At 59.8% G+C, this 20,810-nt stretch overlaps 2 protein-coding genes across 3 annotated transcripts in view; both read right to left on the reverse strand.

The window, feature by feature from the left end:
* Positions 1-11,024: 11,024 nt before the first annotated feature.
* C2CD4C (C2 calcium dependent domain containing 4C) lies at positions 11,025-14,864 on the reverse strand. Its single transcript, XM_027585230.2, has 2 exons — positions 14,683-14,864; positions 11,025-14,084 (listed from the first exon to the last, which is right to left on the reverse strand). Exon 2 carries the CDS (start codon positions 14,041-14,043, stop codon positions 12,781-12,783), a length of 1,263 nt encoding a protein of 420 aa, XP_027441031.1. The 5' UTR covers positions 14,044-14,084; positions 14,683-14,864; the 3' UTR covers positions 11,025-12,780.
* A 519-nt stretch (positions 14,865-15,383) lies between these two features.
* The window catches only part of SHC2 (SHC adaptor protein 2), a 33,531-nt gene continuing 28,104 nt past the window's right edge, over positions 15,384-20,810 (reverse strand). For both annotated transcript variants that reach the window (XM_027585928.1, XM_027585927.1), the window contains exon 13: positions 15,384-20,207. The gene's annotated coding sequence lies outside the window, so the exon portion shown is untranslated. The remainder of the gene's footprint in view (positions 20,208-20,810) is intronic.

Below are 20,810 nucleotides of genomic sequence, written 5' to 3' on the forward strand. Positions count from 1 at the left end.
TTTAAATATGAGTGTGTGGGGGTGGCTGGGTGGCTCAGTCGATTGGGCATCTACTTGTCGGCTCAGGTCATGATACTGGGGTCCTGGGATCAGCCCTGTGTCGGGCTCCCTGCTCAGGGGGGAGCCTGCTTCTCCCTCTCCCCACCCCCTGCTCATGCTCTCTCACTATCTCTCTCTCTCTCTCAAATAAATAAAATCTTTAGAAAAATAAAAATAAATAAATATGAGTGTGTGCATATGGATGACAGATATGTGTAGACACAGAACATGACAAAGCAAATGGGGCAAAGTGCAACCAACTGGTGAATCTGGGCAGAGTCTACAGGAGTTTCTGGCATGAATCTCGGAAATTTCCTGTAAATTTGAGATTAGATCAAAATTAAAAGTTATGAAAACAACATCCAAAGTGCAGAGTTCTGGACCCCTCCAAAAGACTTGGCTCTGCCGGTCTAGGTAGGCCCAGAATCCAAATTAACCAGCAGCTGAGGAAAAGAAAGGTGTTGTGGGTTAGACTATGTGGCCCCCATGTTCAAGTCCCAACTCCCAGAACCTGTAAGAGAGACCTTATTTGAAAACAGGGAGTTTGGAAATAAACTTGAATCAAGACAAGGTTGTCCTGGAGTAGGGCCCCTAAATCCAATGACTGGTGTCCTTATAAGAAGAGGGAATAAGGAGAAGGTTTTGGAGGACAGAGGTTGGAGATGGGAGCAAGCGTCTACAAGCCAAGGAAGGCCAAGGATCATAGACACCACCAGGATCTGGGAGAGAGGCTTGGAACAGGTTTCCCCCCTGAGCCCCCAGAAAAAGTTAGCCATGCCAACACCTTGATCTTGGAGTTCTGGCCTCCAGAGCAATGGGAGAATATGTCTCTGTTGCTTACACTGTCCAATGTATGGCATTTGGTGCAGCAACCCAGAAGGCAAGTCCAGAGGGCATCTTGGGCAGGAAAGTGGGGGGAGGGGCCGCTCACCTCCCCAGAGGTGACCTCCCTAACTCAGCCCGTTAGGGAGCACTGAATCCAGGTTCAGACACTTCTAGGAAGAGCTGGCCATGGCCCTGGACAGTCAGTCAATTATTCACATACACTTTAAGCATACATTAGGCACCTACTCTGTGCACACCCCGGCAGAGTGGGGACCTAGCTATGAACAAAACCAACAGGGCGCCTGGGTGGCTCAGTTGGTTAAGCAACTGCCTTCGGCTCAGGTCATGATCCTGGAGTCCCGGGATCGAGTCCCATATCGGGCTCCCTGCTCAGCGGGGAGTCTGCTTCTCCCTCTGACCCTCTTCCCTCTCATGCTCTCTCTCTCATTCTCTCTCTCTCAAATAAATAAATAAAATCTTTAAAAAAAAAAAAAAAAAAACCAACAAAAAATCTCGGCCCTCCTGGAGCTGACCTCTCACCTAAGGTCACAAGGGTCACAAGATAATAAGCGATTTATGGGTTAGGAGGAGAGAAATCCAGCAGAGGCAGGGTGGCCTGGGGGCAAGATAAATAAAGTGGCCACAGGAGGCTTTACCAGGAGGGGAACTTTGAGCAAAGATGGGAAGGAAGTGGGGAAGTAGAGGGTGGTGCACCGGCAGAGGTACAGCCAGAGGAAAGGCGTAGGGGTGAGGTATGTGGGAGCACAGGGCACCGGTGAGGCCAGAGTGGAGTGAGGTGCTGAGGAGGGGTCAAAGAGGGTCCCATGACATTGGGGCTGTGACTCTACAGGGCTGGCCCACCACCCTGTGTATGGGTAGATGTGTGTGCGGGGTGCGCCCGGCGCACCCCTGACCTCCCCAACTCCCCTGACCCCCCACCCCGGCCTGCGGGCAGCCCCCCAGGGCTCCTGGAACACCCGCACGGGAAGGCTTCCCGGGCCCGCAGGTGCTCACCGGCGCCCTCTGGCGGCAGCGTGGGGAACAGACCGCGGGGGGCGCCGGGAGACGAGGGGGGAGGGGACTGCGCTGGTCCCTGAGGGGTGGGGGGAGGGGGGAGGGGGAGGGAGAGATGGGGGAGACGGCGGGGCGGGGCGGGGGGGTGCGGCGGGGGTATGGCGGAGGGAACAGCGGCGGAGGTGAGATGGGAGGGACGGTGGGGGGACTGGTGGGGGAGGAGGGACAGTGGGGGCTCGCCAGAAGGGGGGAGGAGGGGGGGAACAGTGGGGGTGAGGGTGGGGGGCAGGTGAGTGGGATGGCAGGGAGGGGGGAGAGGGGAATTCTGGGGAGGGCTGGGGGTAGGGATGGTGGGGGAGAGGGTCAGTGTGGGGGGGAATCTCACCAGGCGGAGGCTCAAGTGAGGGCAAGAAATGGGTGAGTTCTGAGAAATGTTTTCGTATCCTTTCTATTGAAATATAGCTTACAATACAGTAAAACGTACAAATCGTAAGTGTATCAAGTTCAGTGAGCTTTTTTAAAAATTGAACTAGAAGTCACATAAAATAAAATTAACCATTTTAAAGTGAACAATTCAGGGGCATCTGGTACATTCACAATATTGTGCAAGCCACACCTCTATGTAATTCCAGAACATTCCATCAGCTTAAAAGGGAACCCCATCCCATTAGTCCTCACTCCCTGTCTCCCCCCCCGACCCCCGGCCCCCGCGGGCCCCCTTCCCGTCCGCGGATGAGCCCGCTCCGGACGTGTCACCCACGTGGACGCACACCCCGCGTGGCCTCCGGTGTCCGGCTCCCTCCCTGCGCGTCGTGGGCTCGGGGTCCGGCCCCGGGGCCGCGCGCGTGGGCGCCTGGCTCCTGTCCATGGCCGATGGGTGGGTGAACCGCATTGTGTGTATCTGTTGATCTGTGGATGGACTTTGACAGTTTCCGCTTTTTGGCAGCTGTGTGAACATTAAAGTACAAGTTTTTGAGGCAAAACAGAGGCACCCGTTTCAGTCCTTCGGGTGCATCGGGGAGTGAACTACTGGCCGTTCCATGTGTCAGGTTTGAGGCAATGCCAGTCTGTTTTCCATCCCCAGCAGCCCTGTGTCAGGCTCCAGTCTGTCTAACCCTCACCAGCACGTGTTCTCTGGTTTTCTCGATCACGGTTATCCTGTGGGTGAGAAGCGGTATCTCCTCGTGGTTTTGACTGGCCTTTTCCTGGTGCCTGATGGTGGTGACCATCTTTCCATGAGCTTGCTGGACACTTTTATATCCTCTTTGGAGGCGTGTCTGTTCCCCTCCTTTGCCTATTTTTTAATTGGGTCGTTTGTCTTTTTTTTTTTTTTTTACTGGGTTGAAATTTTTAAATTTTTAAAATATATTCTGGATACTTGACCTTTATGAGCTCAGTGAGCATGTATAAATAAACTCACCGCTGTAACCACCACCCAGACCAACATATGGACAGCAACAGCTCCCGCAGGCCAACCTCATCCCCCTCCTCATGACACCCCCCCGCCGTGGCCACCATCCTGACTTTATCACCCCACATTCATGCTACCTGTCCTTGAACTCCTTATAAATGGAATCGCTCAGCATGTCCACACATTACGCGTGAGGGTTCATCCATGCTGTTCATTCTTTGCAGAGATGGTTCTGGGTGTGTTTGGAAGGCAGAACCTTCCGGGTTTGCTGGTGGGTGCGACAGAGTGGGGCTGAGAGAAGGAAGCCTGGCGTGACCCCCACCCACATCCCCGCATCCAGTCTCAGCACATGCCAGAGGGTTTATTTTTTTTAAGATTTTATTTATTTATTTGTCAGAGAGAGCGTGCTAGAGTGAGCACAAGCAGTGGGAGAGGCTGGCCAAGGGAGAAGCAGGCTCCCAGCAGAGTTGGGGGAGCCTGACATGGGGCTCCATCCCAGGACCCGGGGATCGTGACCTGAGCTGAAGGCAGATGCTTACCTACTGAGCCGCCCAGGCGCCCCTGTGCCAGAGGCTTTACACCTCAGTCTCTTTCAGATATGTCCTCTGCCCACTCCCCCCACACACGCCCCATTTCCATACCAGCCCCCTCCTCTGGATACAGCCCCAGCCTCCTCCCATGCTCTGTGGGGGCCAACAGTCCCCCTCCCTCCCAGACACCAGAGGGTCTCTCTTGAACATTTATCGAAGCCTACTCTCCCCCCAGGGACCCCTGTCCCGGTGAAGTCCACACACCGCTCAGACCCCTGGCCTCTCGGGGCGCACAGCCCTTCTTGCCCTAGGTCAGCGCTGCTCTTCCCCTTCCCCTCCCCATTCCCTGCCTCTTCCTCCAGAAGGCTCTCCAAGGGCAGGGCTCTGGTCACTCAGACAGGATACGTACCCCGAAACTTAGCGACGATGCTGCTGGACCCTGTGCCTCAGGGGCTTGGGCAGGCGCCACGGGGAGGTGAGTGTCTGCTCGGCGATATCGGAGACGCCAGCCAGAAGACTGCAGTCCAGGTACACACTGGCTCCATGAAACCTCCCTGGGACCACCAGCCTGACCCCTCCTGGGCCTGGGCCTCCCCCCAGCATGGCACAGGGCTCCGAGGGTGAGCATCCCAAGAGGAAGCCAGGCCAACACTGTGTTCTCACTGTGGCCTGTCCTTGGAGGTCACATGGTGTCCCTTCAGCCACGTTCTGTTGCTGCGGAGCAGACACGGGGCCTCCCGGATTTGAGGAGGAGGACCCCGAGAGTCCAGCCCTTGCTGGGGGTAGGCCAGGTTCTGGAAGAGCACGTGGGGCTGGAAATACCATCCCGGAGGCCATCTGTGGACGCTGTGGTCTGCCACAGCAGGAGTCTTGTCCGCGTGGCCTGCCGTGGGGTCCCCCGTGTCCAGCTAAAGCCTCAGCAGGTTGCAGGCACTTACTTGGTCAATATCTGCCACACAAAAAAGGAACAGCGAACATGCATTGAGTGTTGAGAATGTGGCGGCCACCATGCCAGGCACTTCCCATGCTTCCTCTCTTAGCACCCTCATGTGAGAAGAAAGCACCCTAGGACTTGCAAAGGGGCAAAATGGTCATTCTGTGCAGTATCACTGTAGGCCAGGGGCTCTCCCTGGGCACCTCCAACACTGGGGCAGGGTCATTCTTTGGGGTGGTGTGGTCCTGGGCCCAGTGTGGCATCCAGCAGCATCCCCAGCCCCCACTCACTCAACGCCACAAGAACCCCCAGTGGGGGAGCGGGAGGGTCAGAGGGAGAAGCAGGCTCCCCGCGGAGCAGGGAGCCCGATGCGGGGCTCGATCCCACCATCTGGAGATCGTGACCTGAGCTGAAGGCAGACGCTCAACCTACTGAGCCACCCAGTTGTCCCTATGCCAGAGGTTTTCACCCCAAGCCACCGTCAGGTTGGCAAATACGGGCTTGGCTGCTAACCTGAGGACTCGCAAGCTGCAAACATGTGAACTCTGTCCACAAGCCTACATTTTATTGCCTAACTAGTTTTGCTTCACCTTGAACTTGGAACGTGAGTCTCCTCTGAAGCAGCTTCGCCATCCCTTTGGTCCTCAGCGTGCACCCAGATAAACCTGTGACACACGTGGTCACTGGATGTTTGATGAGGTTTATGTTGTGACTCTCTGCCATTGGCCCACCCCCAGAGCTGAAAGCAAGCTTAGCGCCTTATTTTGCACACGGGGAACCTGAGGCTGGTGGGAGAGGTCTTGCCCAGGGTCCTCTGTGGGGAGTTTAGGGACCTAGGGTTGCCACCCATGATTCGAGGGACCTCCCTGACATCAAGGAATGAATAAGAGGCTCTGTGGCTTGGCTGGGGGAGCGGAAGTAGGGTTGGGAATCAAGGGTGGCCTGATCCAGGGACTCGGAGGGTTAGGGAAGTGACAGGGATGGGGAGCCCAGGAGTCAGCCAGGAGCTGGGGCTGGGGGGAGAACTCATGTGTCACCATGGCAATGTGAGCCCCCAGGGAGGGTGTGGACCTGGGTTGGAGGGTCCCAGAAGCAGCCGAGCTAGAAAGAGAAGACGGCCCAGGCTCCGCTCTGACATCAACTGCAAATTTGGGCATTCCCCAAACCACCTTCAGGTTGGAGAATTCTCTGGAGGGGACTCACAGAACTCACTGAACACAGGGAAAGGCTGTACAGGGCACTGGGGCTGAGGGAGGTGCCCAGGGGTGGAGTCAGCAGAGACACGGGAGCTGGCCTCCTGCCACATCTGGCCTGACCCGCGTGGCTGATCTCAGTCTCAGGTCCACTGATTCAGGGCCCCAAGGCTTGGTCTCGCTGGTATCAGGCGTGTTAAGGTTCACCTCCCAGGCCCCTCTGGACAAGGTTAAATTCTGGGCCAGCTCTGCCGGGACCAGGTTTGGGAGCCACGCCTGTACGCCTCAGACCTTGCCCCCAGCCCCACCCGCACGGTGTAGAGTGCGGGGTCCTGGGCGGAAACCGATTCCCAGAAGAGCCAGGCCCGAGGGCAGGCAGGGCCTGGAAGGCTGGGGGTCAGTGCCGCTCATGAGAAGGAGACTGTGGGTGTGTGGCAAGAGGGGGGACGGCAGCGCGGGTAAGGTGGAAGCCTTCGGGTCTGCGCCCAGCACCGGTAGGAACTGCCTTCCTGCCACCTGCTGGCTGGGTTTGCCCCCCTGTGCTTCAGTTTCCCCATGTGTGAGGAGGGTCAGCAGACTTGCTGCATGTGGGCCAGGCTTCGCCATCCATTTTGGGCTTAATATATGGGCCCTGCACGGTATGTGCATATCTTATGTAATGCTGGAGTGGAGTAGCATCTCCATGGTACAGAAGGGGAAACTGAGCCCCAGGGAGCCTGCAAGCAGCGGAGCCAGACTCCAGCCGCAGTCCGCTAGCCAGAAACCCAGGCAGCGGGAGGGGCGAGAGAGGCGCCCCCCCCCCCCGCCCCCGTGGGGAGGAGGGCATGCAAACGCGGGTCCTTCCATCCCTGCGGTTCCTTTTTACCGAGGTCGTTTCCTCCTCCGGGTCCCCAGAGCCTGCTAGGGCAGCCCCTCCCTCCCAGCCGCTGAGGAGCTGAGGAGAAAACAGAAGCTTAATTGAATCCCACACTGGAGGGAGGGTGCAGGCAGCTGGAGGGAGGAGCAGGTGCTGCTGGGAGAGCCGCCCTCCCCCCCCCCCACCCCCGCCCTCGCACCAGGAGGCCGAGGGAGAGCCCGGCCTCGGTGGGTCTGATGGTAGCCTATAATTATTAGCCTAATGTGATTATATTAATTATCATCGCAATATTGTGCCTGCTTCCGCGGAGCGTGCCTGAGCATTGAGCCCTTCTTCCCACAAAGGAGCCTGGACCTCATCACAACCCAAGCATATTGTGCATGGGGCAGCTGAGACTCAGACATGCCATGTGACGTGCCCAAGGCCACACCGCCTGCAGAGTGGAGAATGGGGGGCTTGAATTCCACCTCGGAGCCTTCCACTTGCACTTCTCCCAGACGAGGGTTCAGAACTCTGGGCCCAGGGAGGTGGGAGGCAGGTACGACACAAGCAAAGGTCCTGGGGAAGGGGCGTGAGCCACACGGTGGGGCAGGCACAGGGTGGGTCTCCAATGCGGGGATATGGGGCCATGGGGACCCCCATACCCAAGCCCCTTTCCTCCACCTCAGGAAGGTCCTCGCTGCCCCAGGACCCCTTCCCTGCTCAGATTCTGCCCCTTCTGCAAAGCCCTCCTTGATCAGTGCCCTGAGGGAGCGCCCTCGGTTGCCATCATTCCCAGCTCGGTGGGACATACAAACCCCAGGCCTTCCGGGGGCTGCCTGCCTTCTGCTTTCCCATGTCAGACTGCGACAGCCCTAGGTCAGCGTTGTTTCTATTTCCCCAGACTGAAGATCTGCTGTCTAATGTCAAACTGGTTTAAGCCAAGAAGGGACTTTATTGGCCCTCTGGACTGAAATGGCATGCAGTTATGGACTTCAGGCACAGCCAGATCCAGGTGCCCACAAGGTGAGCAGGCACTGGACTCCTCCTCTCCTGGCTCTGTTGTGTGTGGCCTATGCTGGCTCCACTCAGAGAAAGGGGCAGCATTTCGTGATTGGCACCCAGTTGGGTGCCTACTGCTGGCGGGGGCCCTGGATGTCCCTGGCTCTCCTGAGAGTAGCTACATTTGCGGTGGCGGCCAGGCTGCAAGGAGAGAGGACTGATGCCTCCCCTGGTTGCACCCTGGGCTGAGCGCTGGGTGCAAACACAGACCATCCTGCTCAGATTGCTGTCACAGGCAGTAGAGGGGGATCTGACCTCAATGGGGTATGGGTTGCCCTGGGAAAGAGAAGGGGGTTGAGACCTAAAGGCAGAATGGAGCACTCGGCAAGGGTGTTTCCCGCGAGGAGCCAGCACGCAGACAGGAGGAAGGAGTCTTCTCAGGCTGCTGGTCCCATTTGGGTATGTCCTTTCGGGTGTCCTGAGGAATGGCCAGTCACAGCACACACACGTGCACATGCATGACATAGCTTGTTACTGACTTGCACAGAGAAACACACACACACCACCCATGTAGACATGAGAGCGTGCGGGCACACATGCATGCTAACACACGCACATGGCCACACCGGCGTGCATGCGTGCCTTCACGTGCTTGCACCTGCACTGTGTCTTGTGTGCATACAAACAGGGCTGCACTCAGCATGCACGCGGCCACACGAATACACTCACATGTGTACAGAGGCACATGGCTGTGTACATGGCACACATGCGTGCATACACAGACATGTGCGCACGCGCACACATGCACACAGGCTGCCCAGCAATCAGTGGCTAGCAGGGAAGAGGCAAGAAGGTACTTGGTTGCCCTGGCAACACATCCTGGGACCTGACCAGGCCTTGTTCTTGTGGCTCATCTGGCAGGCTCTCGGGGGTGGGGGGGCTGCTCGGGACCCTAACCCCGCACAAAGGCTCCTGGTGGCTTTGTAATGGACAGTCTGGACCCCACGGGGCTAAGAGGAGAGAAAGCAGCCAGGCCCAGGGTCAGAGCAGGAGTCAGGGACCTGCACTGGGGAGACGCACACTGCCCTGGGAGACACAACTCAGTCCTGGGACCTGTGTGGGGGTACAGGGCCCTGCATGGGGGCACAGAGCACTCTCAGCCTGCCCAAGAATCCCAGAGGAAGCCAGCTCCAGTGCACAGGTCCGACGGGACCCCAGCTCTGAGCCAGCAGTGGGGGGTGACCCAGCCCAAGCCTGTCTGTGCTCCTGCCCTACTGTGCACGGGTTCAAGGCCCCCTCCTTTCTGGGGTTGCTCTGCTGTGAAGTGGGTGCACACATAGGAGGCCAGGCACACCCGGGGTGTAGGAGCTGCACGCAGTAGGGCCACATCCTGACCCTCCCACCTGGTTCCTGGGTTCTTTACCTGTGACTTGGGGCTTCCTTGCTGGCCCCAGGGGGGTCTTGTTTCCAGCATACAGCAGGAACCCAATAAATGCTCCCAGGCAGAAAGGCCGACTGCTCAGATGTGTTTGCTCCCCCCGCAGCCCCCCAGGCTGGCAGGACCCCCCCCAGGCCTCCCAGTTCTACGTGGAGGGCGTTGGCTGCACCAGGACAGGGCGGGCATGCCCAACACAGGCTTTGCTGAGTAAGGGGTAGCAGGGAGCACCTGCCGTCCCCTGGAACCCACGTCCCTGACCCTGCATGTCTTCCAGGCTGTGGTTCAGGTGTCCCTTCCTCCCGCCGTACCTCCCGACTCGATGAAATGATTCTGCTCCTGTCCCCAGCCTCCAGGGCTCACCTCTGGTCGGCACCACCTGGGAAGGCTTGTCTTTCCAGCTTTGCCTCATCTACCTCTTAATCCCAGAACTGGGGTGGGGGAAGCACAGCTCCTTGTTGAGCAAGTCCGTGAAGGTGCAGCTGGCCTTCTTCGATTCTCCGGGCCTCGGTTTCCCCATCTGTCACACAGAGCGAGTCAGGAGTAAACAGAGCCCACGTCAGCCCGGGCTCTGCGCTCCCTGAGACGGAGGAGGCCTGTGCTGACTGACCTGCTCTCCTCCTCACGATGTCCCCTCTCCAACCCCAGCCTCCTGTGACGGATGCCACCTCCCATCACGCCTCTGCTGGAAAGGGTTCCCCACATGTCTCGCCAACTCAGCCCTTCCACCGAAGGAGAACACGGGGAGGCAAGGTTGGGGAGCCCCGGCTAAACGCAGCAGCCCAAGTACCAGCTGTTCGTTAGGGGAGAGCAGGGGTGGGGTGAAGGGTGGGTGGGACCCTCGCCCTTTACCGCAGGCTTCCAGTTCCCCAGTGACTCTGCAGGGGCCTAGGCATGGGGTCAAGCCACGGTTTTCCAATGACTCATCCGTTACTGGTCAGGCGCCTCGTGGGTGCCCAGCATGGTGTTGGAGCTGAGGGTACCACTGACCAAGATGAACCTGTCCCAAACCCAGCCGGCATGTGAGCTGAGATCCGATGCAGGACATACTGAGAAAAGTCCCCTTCTCCAGCAGAGAGGACAGGGAAGCTTCCTGGAGGAGGTACCATCTCAGCTGAAGCCTGAAAGTGCAGTTGGGGGCTGGGAGGCGTTCCAGGCCGAGGAACCGGCATTGGCATCGATGTGAATGGCTGCAGCCCAAGCCTCCAAATCATGTGTCTCCAAGTCATGTGGGAGTGGTGGGGGTAGCCTCCTGGCTGAAGCACTTGCTTTCTGCTATCTGTCTGATCTCAGGGGCTGGGGCAGGCCAGATGAGGGCGAGGAGCAGGTCACGGGGGATGCTCCTGCTTGGCAGCCGATGGCATCTGATGGGGTCCCTGTTGGTGATGACGCTGCAAGTCCAGTGTGTCCCCAAGTGGGCAGAGCCTGGCCTCCTTGCAGTGGCCACAGTGAGGGTGCCGGTTCCAGTCCTGGCTCTCATTAGCTAGGCTGCCTTGGGCATATTACTAAGGCACCGCTGCCCTCGTCCGTGAGGTGGGACGCTGTGTGTGCAGATGGAGGGCGAAGACAGAACCGCTGAATAAATGCATGCTAGCCGCCACCGCGACGGGGCCCAGGGTCCCCAGGGGCACCACCCGGCTGCAGTCTGCCTTCCCACCCCCACCCCAAGCAGGAGACAGACCCAGAGGATCCGAAGGGGCTGAGAGGACTCCGACGGATCAGAAGGCCCCCACCACCCTCCCTGGAGCTCAAGGCAAAATTCCTCTTGTTATTAAACACCAAAGCAAACAGATCTCCACCCCCGCACTCCCGAAACACCTTTATTGCACTAAAAACAGCATTTATAAACAAACACACTTGGGAGAGGGTGTCTTAAGGATTTACCCACAGTCAACTTGGAACACAAAGATATCAAACAGTGCAGGGACATATAAAATGGGCCCTCCCCAGAGGGAAAGCAGGAGTTGGGGTCAGAGGGAAGGGAGAGGGTGCAAGCTCCAAGCATCTGACTCAGTGCAGGCTCCTCTGTCCACCTGCTCCAGCCCACGAGCCTGGTCCTGGGGGGTTCTCCAGGTTCTAGAGTAAAGGGGAGCCCCCCTCTGACACCAGGAGCAGGGAGCATGAAGGAACAGGCCCAGGACAGAGGTGGGGAGGGGAGAGGGGGCACAGCAAGGGACCTCAGCTCCAAGGGCCCCAAATCCTCAGTCCCAAAGTGCAAACAGGAACAAGTGCTTTCCCCGGCTATGGGGGAAATTTCCTTCATCCCTCCCCCAGTGGGATTTGGAAACCTAGTCAGGAGAGACAATGTTTGGATGGGGAGGGGTACCCCAGGATCCCCAGGGACTGCGCCGTCCAACCATCAGGCAGCCAGGCCTGGCCCCTGCTTCAGACTGTACCGTTTCTGTTGTGTTAAGCTGGGAAACATCCACAAACATCATTCAAGGACCCACATACGGACACAGTTTTAAACCCATGCAGCACGAAGGCGCACAACCAGGGTCCTCCCCGCCCGCCAGCTTCCACCCACGCTAACCAAAAGCTATTTACTGTGTGGAGTGAAAACCCAACCATCAGTCCCTGGCTATCACTTCCTGGCATCGTGCGGCCAAGGGTGCTGCGCAGGGGGGTGGCAGCCCCCTGCCTTGGAGGGACGGGGCAGAGTGGGGGCTGGGGGCTACGCTCTGGGCCTGTTCTGAGCAACCCCTCCAGGGGCGGGAGGGTCCTGAGCATGAGGTGGGCTGGCCCAGCAGGGCAGGCGCTGGAGGAAAAGCAGACAGGAGAGCTCCCAGGGGCAGGAGGGGAGCCCGAGCCTCCGCTGTCCTCCCCCGGGCCTTCCTCCACGTCCAGCCCCACAGCAAAGGTGCCTCCCTTCTCTGCCTGTCTTCTCCCAGTGGGAGGCACCTGCCTCGCTGACCTGCTCTGCTCTGGAGCCTACCCCAGGTGCGGTGTCTCCTGCAGCCTTGTGGGTGCTGTTGGTGGATCCCAGACCTGGTACTGCTGTCTGGTGGGGGCAGAGGGGGCGGGGGGGGGGTGTCTGGTGGGCCGAGGCAGGAGGACTCTCATGCAACCAAGGGAAATATTGGGCTCAGCCTCAGAACTGGCCACCTCTAGGTCTGTGATCCACTTCTGCGGCCTCCAGGCCCTCTGGGTCCCTGCAGGGTCACTGGGGAACTGGGAAGTAAAGGGTCTCACAGGTTCCTGCCACCCCCCCCCGCCGGAGAACCCCTTTCCAGAACTCTGAAAGGGGTGAGGCAGCATGGAACTTAGGGCATGGGGTAGCGGGGTGCTCAGCCCTGCAAAGTGTCCCCTTCTCTTCCTTGGCTGCCCCCTCTCTTCCTCCTCTGAAAAAATTAACCCATGAAAGATAGTGTTCCGGTCACCGTTGGCAACCCAGTAACCCCCAGCATGGACGGCAGCCCAGCCTGAGTTTGAACAGCCCTCCAGCCCCACTCCTGGCTGCTGGCCTCCTGCCCACAGGGATCTGAGTGGGAGGGAAGGGGGTCTTCCCTCTGCCCCCTGGGGAGCGAAAGAAGGAGGGAGGGAGGGAGGCAGGGAGGGGCCTTTACAAGAAAGGGAGCAGGGAGGTCAGCGGAAGCTCTTCCTCCCCGAGCAGCGTGTCCCGCTTGAGGCTGCTGCCCTTGTTGACCACCTTGATCCTGAGGGCCAGCTTCCGGACACTGGCCGGCCCCAGGCCATCGAAAAAGAAGTCCTCGTTGAAGACGGGGTGGCGGCTGTTCTTGATGATGGTGCTCCGCTGCTTCTGTAGCTTGCCGGGGACCAGGCACAGCCCCACACAGCAGTTGATGCTGTGGGCGTCACACAGGCGGTCATAGAGACCCTCGGCTGCCAGCAGGCGTACCCGCAGGCGGGCCTGGGCCGCCTCATACTCCACCAGCAGCCGCACGCTGCCCCGCAGGCCCATCCGGACCACATGCTCTGCACGGGGCACCTGGCCAGTCTCAGGGCCCGGCTCTGGGGTGGCCCTGCGGGTCAGGCGGCGCCGCGCCCTGGGGCTGGTGTCTGGTGCGCTGTCCTCGGCAGACAGGGAGCCGTGGCGGCCCGCCGAGTGCTTGAGCTGGCTCACTTTGGCCTGGCTGTCCTGGGCAAACCCTTTCAGCAGCGACACAGAGCGTGAGAGCAGAGGGGACCCGAAAGGGGAGGACTCCGCGGAGGACCCTGTGTCACTCTCCCCACCACTGAAGTAGCGGCTGGGGCTCATGAGGGCCCCCCCAGCCTCCCTGGGCACCCCATCGCCCCCATTGGCCTTGGCGCCCCCCCGACGGCGACCAGCACCTGGGGATCCCACCTGCGCCAGGGCTCCATGCTCGCTGTGGAACAGGGACTCCTTACGCCGCGTGTGGGGGCTCTCCGCCAGTGTGGCAAAGCCATAGGACGTCTGAGCCTTGGGCACGGAGGGCAGGGACATGGCGCCCTGGGCCTGGGGGTCAGCGTTGGTGGCAGCCTCCTCTACCGGCCAGTCCTCCGCACTCTCGATCTGGATCACGTGCCGAGTGGCTGCCTTCAGCAGGCTCTTGCTCTCAGCTGCCAACTTGGCAGGCAGCCGGGGGCTCCGGGGGGCTCGGCGGGGTGTCCCCGAGGCCAGGTTCTGCTCCGACGAGGCGGGGCCCAGCTCAGCCTGCCCCTCAGGATCTGCGGGGCCAGCGGGCAGTTTGGGGGGTATGAAGAAGTCAGGGATCTTGTCAGGTGTGAGCACATTGCTGTACAGGGGCCCCTTAGAAGCCTTGTCCCCAGCGTCGCTCCCAGGAGTGACGTTTTCCCCAGACCCCCGAAGACGCTCCAGGAACCACAGGTTGGTTTTCTTCATGGGGGCAGGCAGGACGGAGGTCAGGAGGAGCTCTGCGGAGTCTGGGAAGAGAAGCAGGGGTCAGGAGCTGCGGGCTCCCAAATACCGGTGGACTGGAAGAGGGGGCTCCTGGCGCCCGTGTGGGGTCCACAAGGACAAGGCCCTGGTCAGCAGGGCGCCATCAGGGTCACTCAGGGCGTGTCGCGCTTCCCCTCCCCTCCCACGAGAGAGCGGGCTTAACTTCCCAGACCGGAGAGCCCAAGCGAGGGAGGTGGGGGGCGGCGCTCCGACTCTTGGGAAGCTCCCAGGGGAGAGGGGCCCCTCTCCCGCCCCCACCCCGTTTTAAGGATCTCAAAGCGCTTTCTAAAGGGTCTGCGCTCAGTCCAAAGGGAAGACATCCACGGCGTGTGTGCGGACCCCCAGGATGTCCCAGCGCCGCGCCCCCCACCCCAAGCTCCCACCCACCTGTGGCTTCGCGCAGCGCCGAGGGCCCAGGCACCGGGGTGAGGCAGGGAGAGGAGGTGAGTCGGGGGCCTGACAGAGCAGCCAGCTGACCCCTCCCGCCAGTTCTCCGCCCCCCACCCCCGCCAGACTCAGCTTGGGGTGGGGGCGGGGGTCCCAGCAGACCCTGCGGACCGTGGCGGGGGTCCCCGCACTCACCTGCCCCGGGGTGGTGGCCCGAGGCTGGAGTCTGTCCCGCGGGCACGCCGGGGTCTTGGCGCGAAGGTCCGGGGCCCGCGCGGGGGAAGCGGCCGCAGCTCCAGCACGGGCGGCGGCGGCGGCAGCGCAGCAGGGACTCATTCACCGTCGGCGGCGGGAAACCGCCCAGCCTGGCCGCCGCGCCGCCGTATTCCTCCTAGTACGGCCGCACACGCTTCCCCAGCCTCCGCCCCCGCCTCGCCCCGCCCCCAGGCCGCAGGGGGCTGCCCCTCGGCCGGACCCCGGGGGCAGGTGGGTGGGCAGCAGGTGGTGGCGCCCTGTGGATGGCCACCCCTAGCGCTTGAGCCTGCGGACCCGCGAAGTCGGGGACCCCCGGGAGCCCCTGGCCCCTGCCTCAGTCCACCCGGGCGGGGCCCAGACCCACACTCGCTGTGGGCACGTTCTCTGGAGAGCCGCTTTCCTGACTCCAAGTGATGAATCAAGCAATGGCAACAAGGGGCGCAACTCAATTTATCATTGAGCGCCTTGTCCGGGCCGGGCCCCTAAGGACTCACAGCAACCCGGCGGTGGCTCTCCCCCGTCAGTGCGGGACGAAGTGAGGGTTTCCTTCCGGACATAAGGACCCAGCAGCTAAGCCGCGCTCCTCCCCGGTAAACGGTAAATGGGTGTCCACTCTGCAGCCGCCCAAGGAGCGGCCTGCGTTTCGAGAACAGATGTTTATTGAGCAGCTGGTGGACGCCGCGCCCAGCCTTCTGATGATTCCCAGTGCCAGGGACGCCAGTGGACAGGTACACAGGTACATTGTAAGTGTCGGTTTGTGGCTCCCGTGACAATCGTGTAGCAGGAAAACGTGATCCGAAGGGAGAGGGGCGAGCACCCCCACCATGCTGTTCACAGTTCAGAGACTGATGAGGGGCGGGACCAGGCCGCAGCCCCAGGCCTGGCAGCTCCTGAAACCACAGGGTCCCCTGGATGCCACCTGCTCTTGCCTTGAGCTCTGCCTGCCTCAACTTCTGCTTCCTCACCCCTTGCCTTCCCTCCCAACTCCATGTCCCCTTCTGGACCCTAAGGCCAACCAGTCCCTGGTCCAGTCTTGGTCTGTGAGAAGCCAGCAAGTTAGTGGATTGCCAGGACTAACCCAAAGCCTGGACTTTATTAAATTATGATGGTCCAGGAGCCTCCTGTGTTCCTCATTGCGGCCCCAGCTAGGATGGGGGGCTGGTCTGCTGTGACCGCTGGGTCATCAGCAGAAGGGGTGCAGAGGGGCAAGTGGGAGCAGGGCAGAACTCCCTTGGAGTGAAGTGGGGTTTGGAATTCCATTGTCCAGATGCAAAAAGCAAGGCTCTGAAAGGCCCATGACTTCCCCAAAAGGTCTGTCTCAGCTTTGCTCTCTTAGCAAACACTGAGCCCCTTTTTGTGCTGGGCAGAACACTGGCATGGCCACAAAGTCCAACAGGGGAAGAAGATGCCAGTGAATACTTCAGTTCACCTCTACCTCCAGGAAGCCTGCCCTGCCAGCCAGCCTGGGCGGGCTGGTCATCACAGCCTAACCATGCCCACTGAACCCCAACCTTAGCTATGGTGAAGAATGCCCCAGAGCAAATATTTGGTTGATGTCCACTGCCCCTGTCGGGCCTGGAGCTGCTGGGAGGAAGGCAGGAAGGCAGCCTTATCCCTGCTGTGACCCCAAGACACTGGGGGGACACTTTAATAAATACCTGCCAGACAAATGGATGAACTAGCACCACAGTAAAAAGCATGAGTCCTAGAATAGCGCTCGGTCCTGCAGCGGTCAGGAGGGGGCACCTCGGAAGCCACAAGCCACCTTCCTCCATCGCACAGACAGGGAGAGTGAGAGTGGTGCTCACAAAGGGGAAGTTTCTGAGTCAGGTCTGTGGGGGGTTTTCTGATGATAAGCCGGCCTGGGTACCGGGGGCTTCACTGCCCACTCCCCCTTACCCAGTTGGGGCAGGGTCTCCTCCCAGTTGGGTTGAGGGAGGAGGCCTTGAGCTTGTTCTGTGCTGATTCCCGTGCTGAGTAACTGGGGACTCTCATCTGGAGGTGCTCTGTTGGGGCTGGAAGCCTGACACTGATGCTTCCTGTGGTGTGATTGCTGGCAGGTGTCCAGACCTCTGCCTCTATCCCCGGGGCAGTTTGCAGGCATAAAGACTGCCCCGGCACCACAGCCTCAGGGTGAGGATGAACTGGTGATGACATGCAGAGGGCTTACAAAAGGGCCTAGAACACTGTGATGGGAGCTCTGGTCATCATTTCTTGGACGCTGCTACTGGTGAGAAAGGGGGCTGGCCCGGCCTCGAAAGGGACCCCAGAACCTGATCCTCACCACAGCCAGCTCAGCTGAAGCCCCTCCCCTGGACCCCCACCCCATCACCTTCGGGGGCTGGGGAAACCAAGGCCCAGAGAGACAAGGAACCTCGGGATAGGTCCCAAACATCTGCCTTCGGAGGTGCGGGGTCCAGGAGGCGGGCCCTTCCAGCTGGTTAGTTAGCCTTGTGGTCCCTAAACGGGAACCTCACCCAGTCCACAAAACCTACTTCCTCTGCAGAGCCCTGAGGCTGATTGGTGTGGTGTGGCAGATCCCCAGGACTCCCCCCACACCCCAAGCTGCAGCCTTCCTGAGATCAGAGATGCGGAGGCTGGGAAAGGGGCCCAGGTGGTATTAACCAGCCCCTCCCACCCTGAGTCACACCACCTCATGCTGCATGGCCTTGGTCCTCAACTCCCACCCCCCAGGGACCTAAACTTGTGGGAGAGAAGAGGGACAGGGTGCTTGCCAGGAGCCAGACCGCCCCCTGCAGCCACCCGCAGACAGGTCCTCCAGGAAGCTCAAAGAAAAAAGCTCCAGTCCTGAGAAGCCTCCTTACACCCATGTAGCTCTGGCCAACAGCTTCTCTGAGCTCTGTCTCCTCCCCTGGAAGAGGGACCGGAAGGCCTGTCCAAAGCTCCCAGGAGAGACCTCAGCCCAACAAGGCACAGGTTAACCCACTGTGGAGGAGGGCCACAGTCCTCAGTTTACAGACAGGGAAACTGAGGCACAGGCGAGTAGCCCAATTCAGGGAAAGGAAGCAAGCAGTCCAAGGCTACATGGTGCCTGCCTCCCACCCCAAGGCTCCCTGAGGACAAGGCTGGCCCAAGGAGCATTTGTCGACCAAATAATTGAGGGTAGATGGGGGCAGGAGACAAGTGTGGGGCACCAGCGGCAGCCGGGCTCGTGGCCCCCATCACTGCATGGGCACCCCAGACCTGGTGTTCCCAGCTCAGAGAGCAGGACAGGGGAGGTGATGGGGTGGGAATCCCAGCTCTGCCACCTCACCCTCTGAGCCTCTGCTCCCCCTTCTGTAAAGTGGGGAGAATCTGAGCACCCACAGCCGGTGCCGTTCTTAGCACATGCTTCAGCAGGTGTGCTAGATATAGAGGCTTTGAAGGAGGGCACAGGGGACCGAATGAATGGACAAAGTGCATTAGGGCCCCTCTCTAGCCTACAAGTCTCTGAAATCGGATACTTTTGGAGATTCCCCTAGTCCAGAACCCAGTGAATTCTCCCAACTGCCCCCCATTCCTCTCTTGTCCCCAACAGTGTACTTCCCACTTGGGAATCCTATCATTTCTGTGCTTCACAGCTCCCCAGCAGCTCTCCCTGGCTCCAAGCTTCCCCCCAGCCATGTCCTCCACTCCACCACCCCTCTGATCTCACCACCAGCCACACAGGTCATCCTTCTGGTCTCTGAATGTGCTGCGAGCTACACACCACGGGGCCTTTGCACATGCTATCACTCCTGCCTAGAACTCTTCCCCTGGGGCTCTCATCCTCCAGACCATATCCCCTGTGTCATTCCCACCCTCCTGGATTTCCTGGGCTAAGTTCACATTGTCATTACACACTTAGCGGTGATTTGCTGCTTGATGTCACTCGACTATCGATTCCATGAGGACCGATCGGTCTTGGTTACTGCTGCATCCTCATTACCCACCAGAGGTCCTGGCAGATAAGGGGAGCCCAACGCAGGCATACTAAAGGATACCAGGATCGGGGGACGGGTGGATGGACCAATGAATGGAATGAATAATGGATGGATGGGTGAGTAGATGATGGGTGGGTAGATGGATGGACAGACTGGCCCCTCTAACGTAAGAAACAAGGCATCAGAGTCCCCTCTGGCTCTGCCTTTTGATAGCTTCTCCCTCCCCCGCCCCAGTTACAGACAGAGTGGCCGTTGCTCCCCACACCCTCACCAGGCTCCCCCAGAGCATGGGGGTGGGGCCTGCTGATGAGCCAGACCCTAGGCACAGGTGTGGCCCTGGCAGGGTGTGGTGAGGGTCAGGGAGGCCTCTTCAGGATAGTCAGAGGAGGGCTCCCAGGGAGAGATGAGGTCTCTGGGAGGGAAGGTGTGGAGAGGCACTGGGGATAAGCAGGAGCTCCTGGGGAGACTGGAGTGGGGACACCTGAGAAGTCAGGCCACACTCAGGGCTAAGTTAGGAGCAGTCAAGAGGAGAAACAAAGAACTGTCTGCCAGATATTCAGGGCATCCTGAAAGACAGGGGTCTACAGCATATAGGAGATAAACTAGAGTGTTTCCCAGGAGAGGACAGGGCTGTGTCTAATAGAGGAGTGGGGTGCTTTTTCTGGGGGTGGAAATAGAAGTGTGAGGGTGGTGCTGGGACAGTGCTCCCCCACAGGGACACACCTCCAGGCCTGCACCCTCCTCTCCATTCCCCACACCCTCCAGCTGCAGGAGGACTCACGTGTGCCTTGGCTTTCCACCTGGGAGACTGGCCTTGGCCTCCCAGCCCAAGGGCCGCTCAGTGTCAGGTAGGCTGGCTTCCTCACCATCATCCCCATGTGTAATTACAAACAGACCCCAAATGTCCAGTACAGGTGGACAGCTGGGAGGGCAGGGCCCTCGTGGCCACCCCCCACCAGGGCAGGTTGTCCGGGTGCTGCCTGGATGCCCCCCACTGTCCCAGCTGAGCCCTGAGGTTCCCCCCTACACTTCAACATCCACAGGTGTCCTGGCCTGAGGACCCCAAACACCTCAATTCTTCCCCATAAAAGACAACTGTGCACTGATTTTTCAGGTGGAGAAACTGAGCTGTCAAGGACAGGAATCCATCTTTCCAGAGAGGTGAGCTGAAGTCCCTCTGGGGAGAGAGATGGTGCCTCCTGAACCCGGTGGGGACCCTGGCCAGGGCTCGGAGAGAGAGGACTGGGTTTCTGTAATATATTTTCTTTAAAGGTGAGAAAAGTTCTGTCTTTGGTATGGACACCCTCACCCCAGGCAGAGGGTGGAGGCAGGCAGGGGTCGGTGGGATTAAAGGGTCTTGGCCCCCATCTCTTGGCCTCACTGGCCCAGCCCAGGGCCGGCTGGAGAAGGAAGATCTAGAGGCCCAGCCGGAGGAAGGAGAGACAGCAGCAGCTCCAGCCTGACCAGGGTCCAGAGACAGGCTGAGGAGCCCGTAAGGCCACGACAGGGAGCATCTGCAGAGCGGGAGCTGAGAACCATCACCTGGGGAAGAAAGAGGAGGAGAGGTCAAGGGTCAGCTGTGACAGCAACCAGAGACCTGGGTCCAAGTGGCCCCCCGAATCTTAGTTACGGGGCCCAGTGAGGGTCCTCAGGCTGAGGGGCCAGGGAGAGGTCTCAGCTCCCCCGTGTCCTTGCAGTGTGACCTAGGGTAGTGCCTTCACCTCTCTGTGCCCTTCCTTCTTCTGCGAAAATGCTCAGAACCACCTGGGACTTAGGAGGCTTTGGGAGGTGCCAAGCACCATGCCTGGACTCGGCCACTGCTGCCATCGGCATTGTTTCTCAGGTCACACACCCCTTTGGGGATGGAAGGGAAGCACATCTTAGCCTAACACGTGCAAACACACAGCCCCAAAGGCACAGCAGATCATGTCAGTGTTCCATGTGCCCACTCCCAGCCCCGAAAGCCTGTCCCCAGGCTGGAAATCCCATCTGTGCCCGCAGCCTCAGGCTTGGCTGGGGACCGGGAGGCAGGAAGGGGCCATGGTCAGGGGGACTGGAGAGCAGCCCAACCTGGCTGGAAACTCCTCTCTGCGCAGCCCTGGGGGAAATTCCACAACCCTCTTCCCTTGCAGCCCCTCCCTCCCC

The sequence above is a fragment of the Zalophus californianus genome, chromosome 1, assembly GCF_009762305.2.
Source record: "Zalophus californianus isolate mZalCal1 chromosome 1, mZalCal1.pri.v2, whole genome shotgun sequence".
NCBI classification, from domain to species: domain Eukaryota; kingdom Metazoa; phylum Chordata; class Mammalia; order Carnivora; family Otariidae; genus Zalophus; species Zalophus californianus.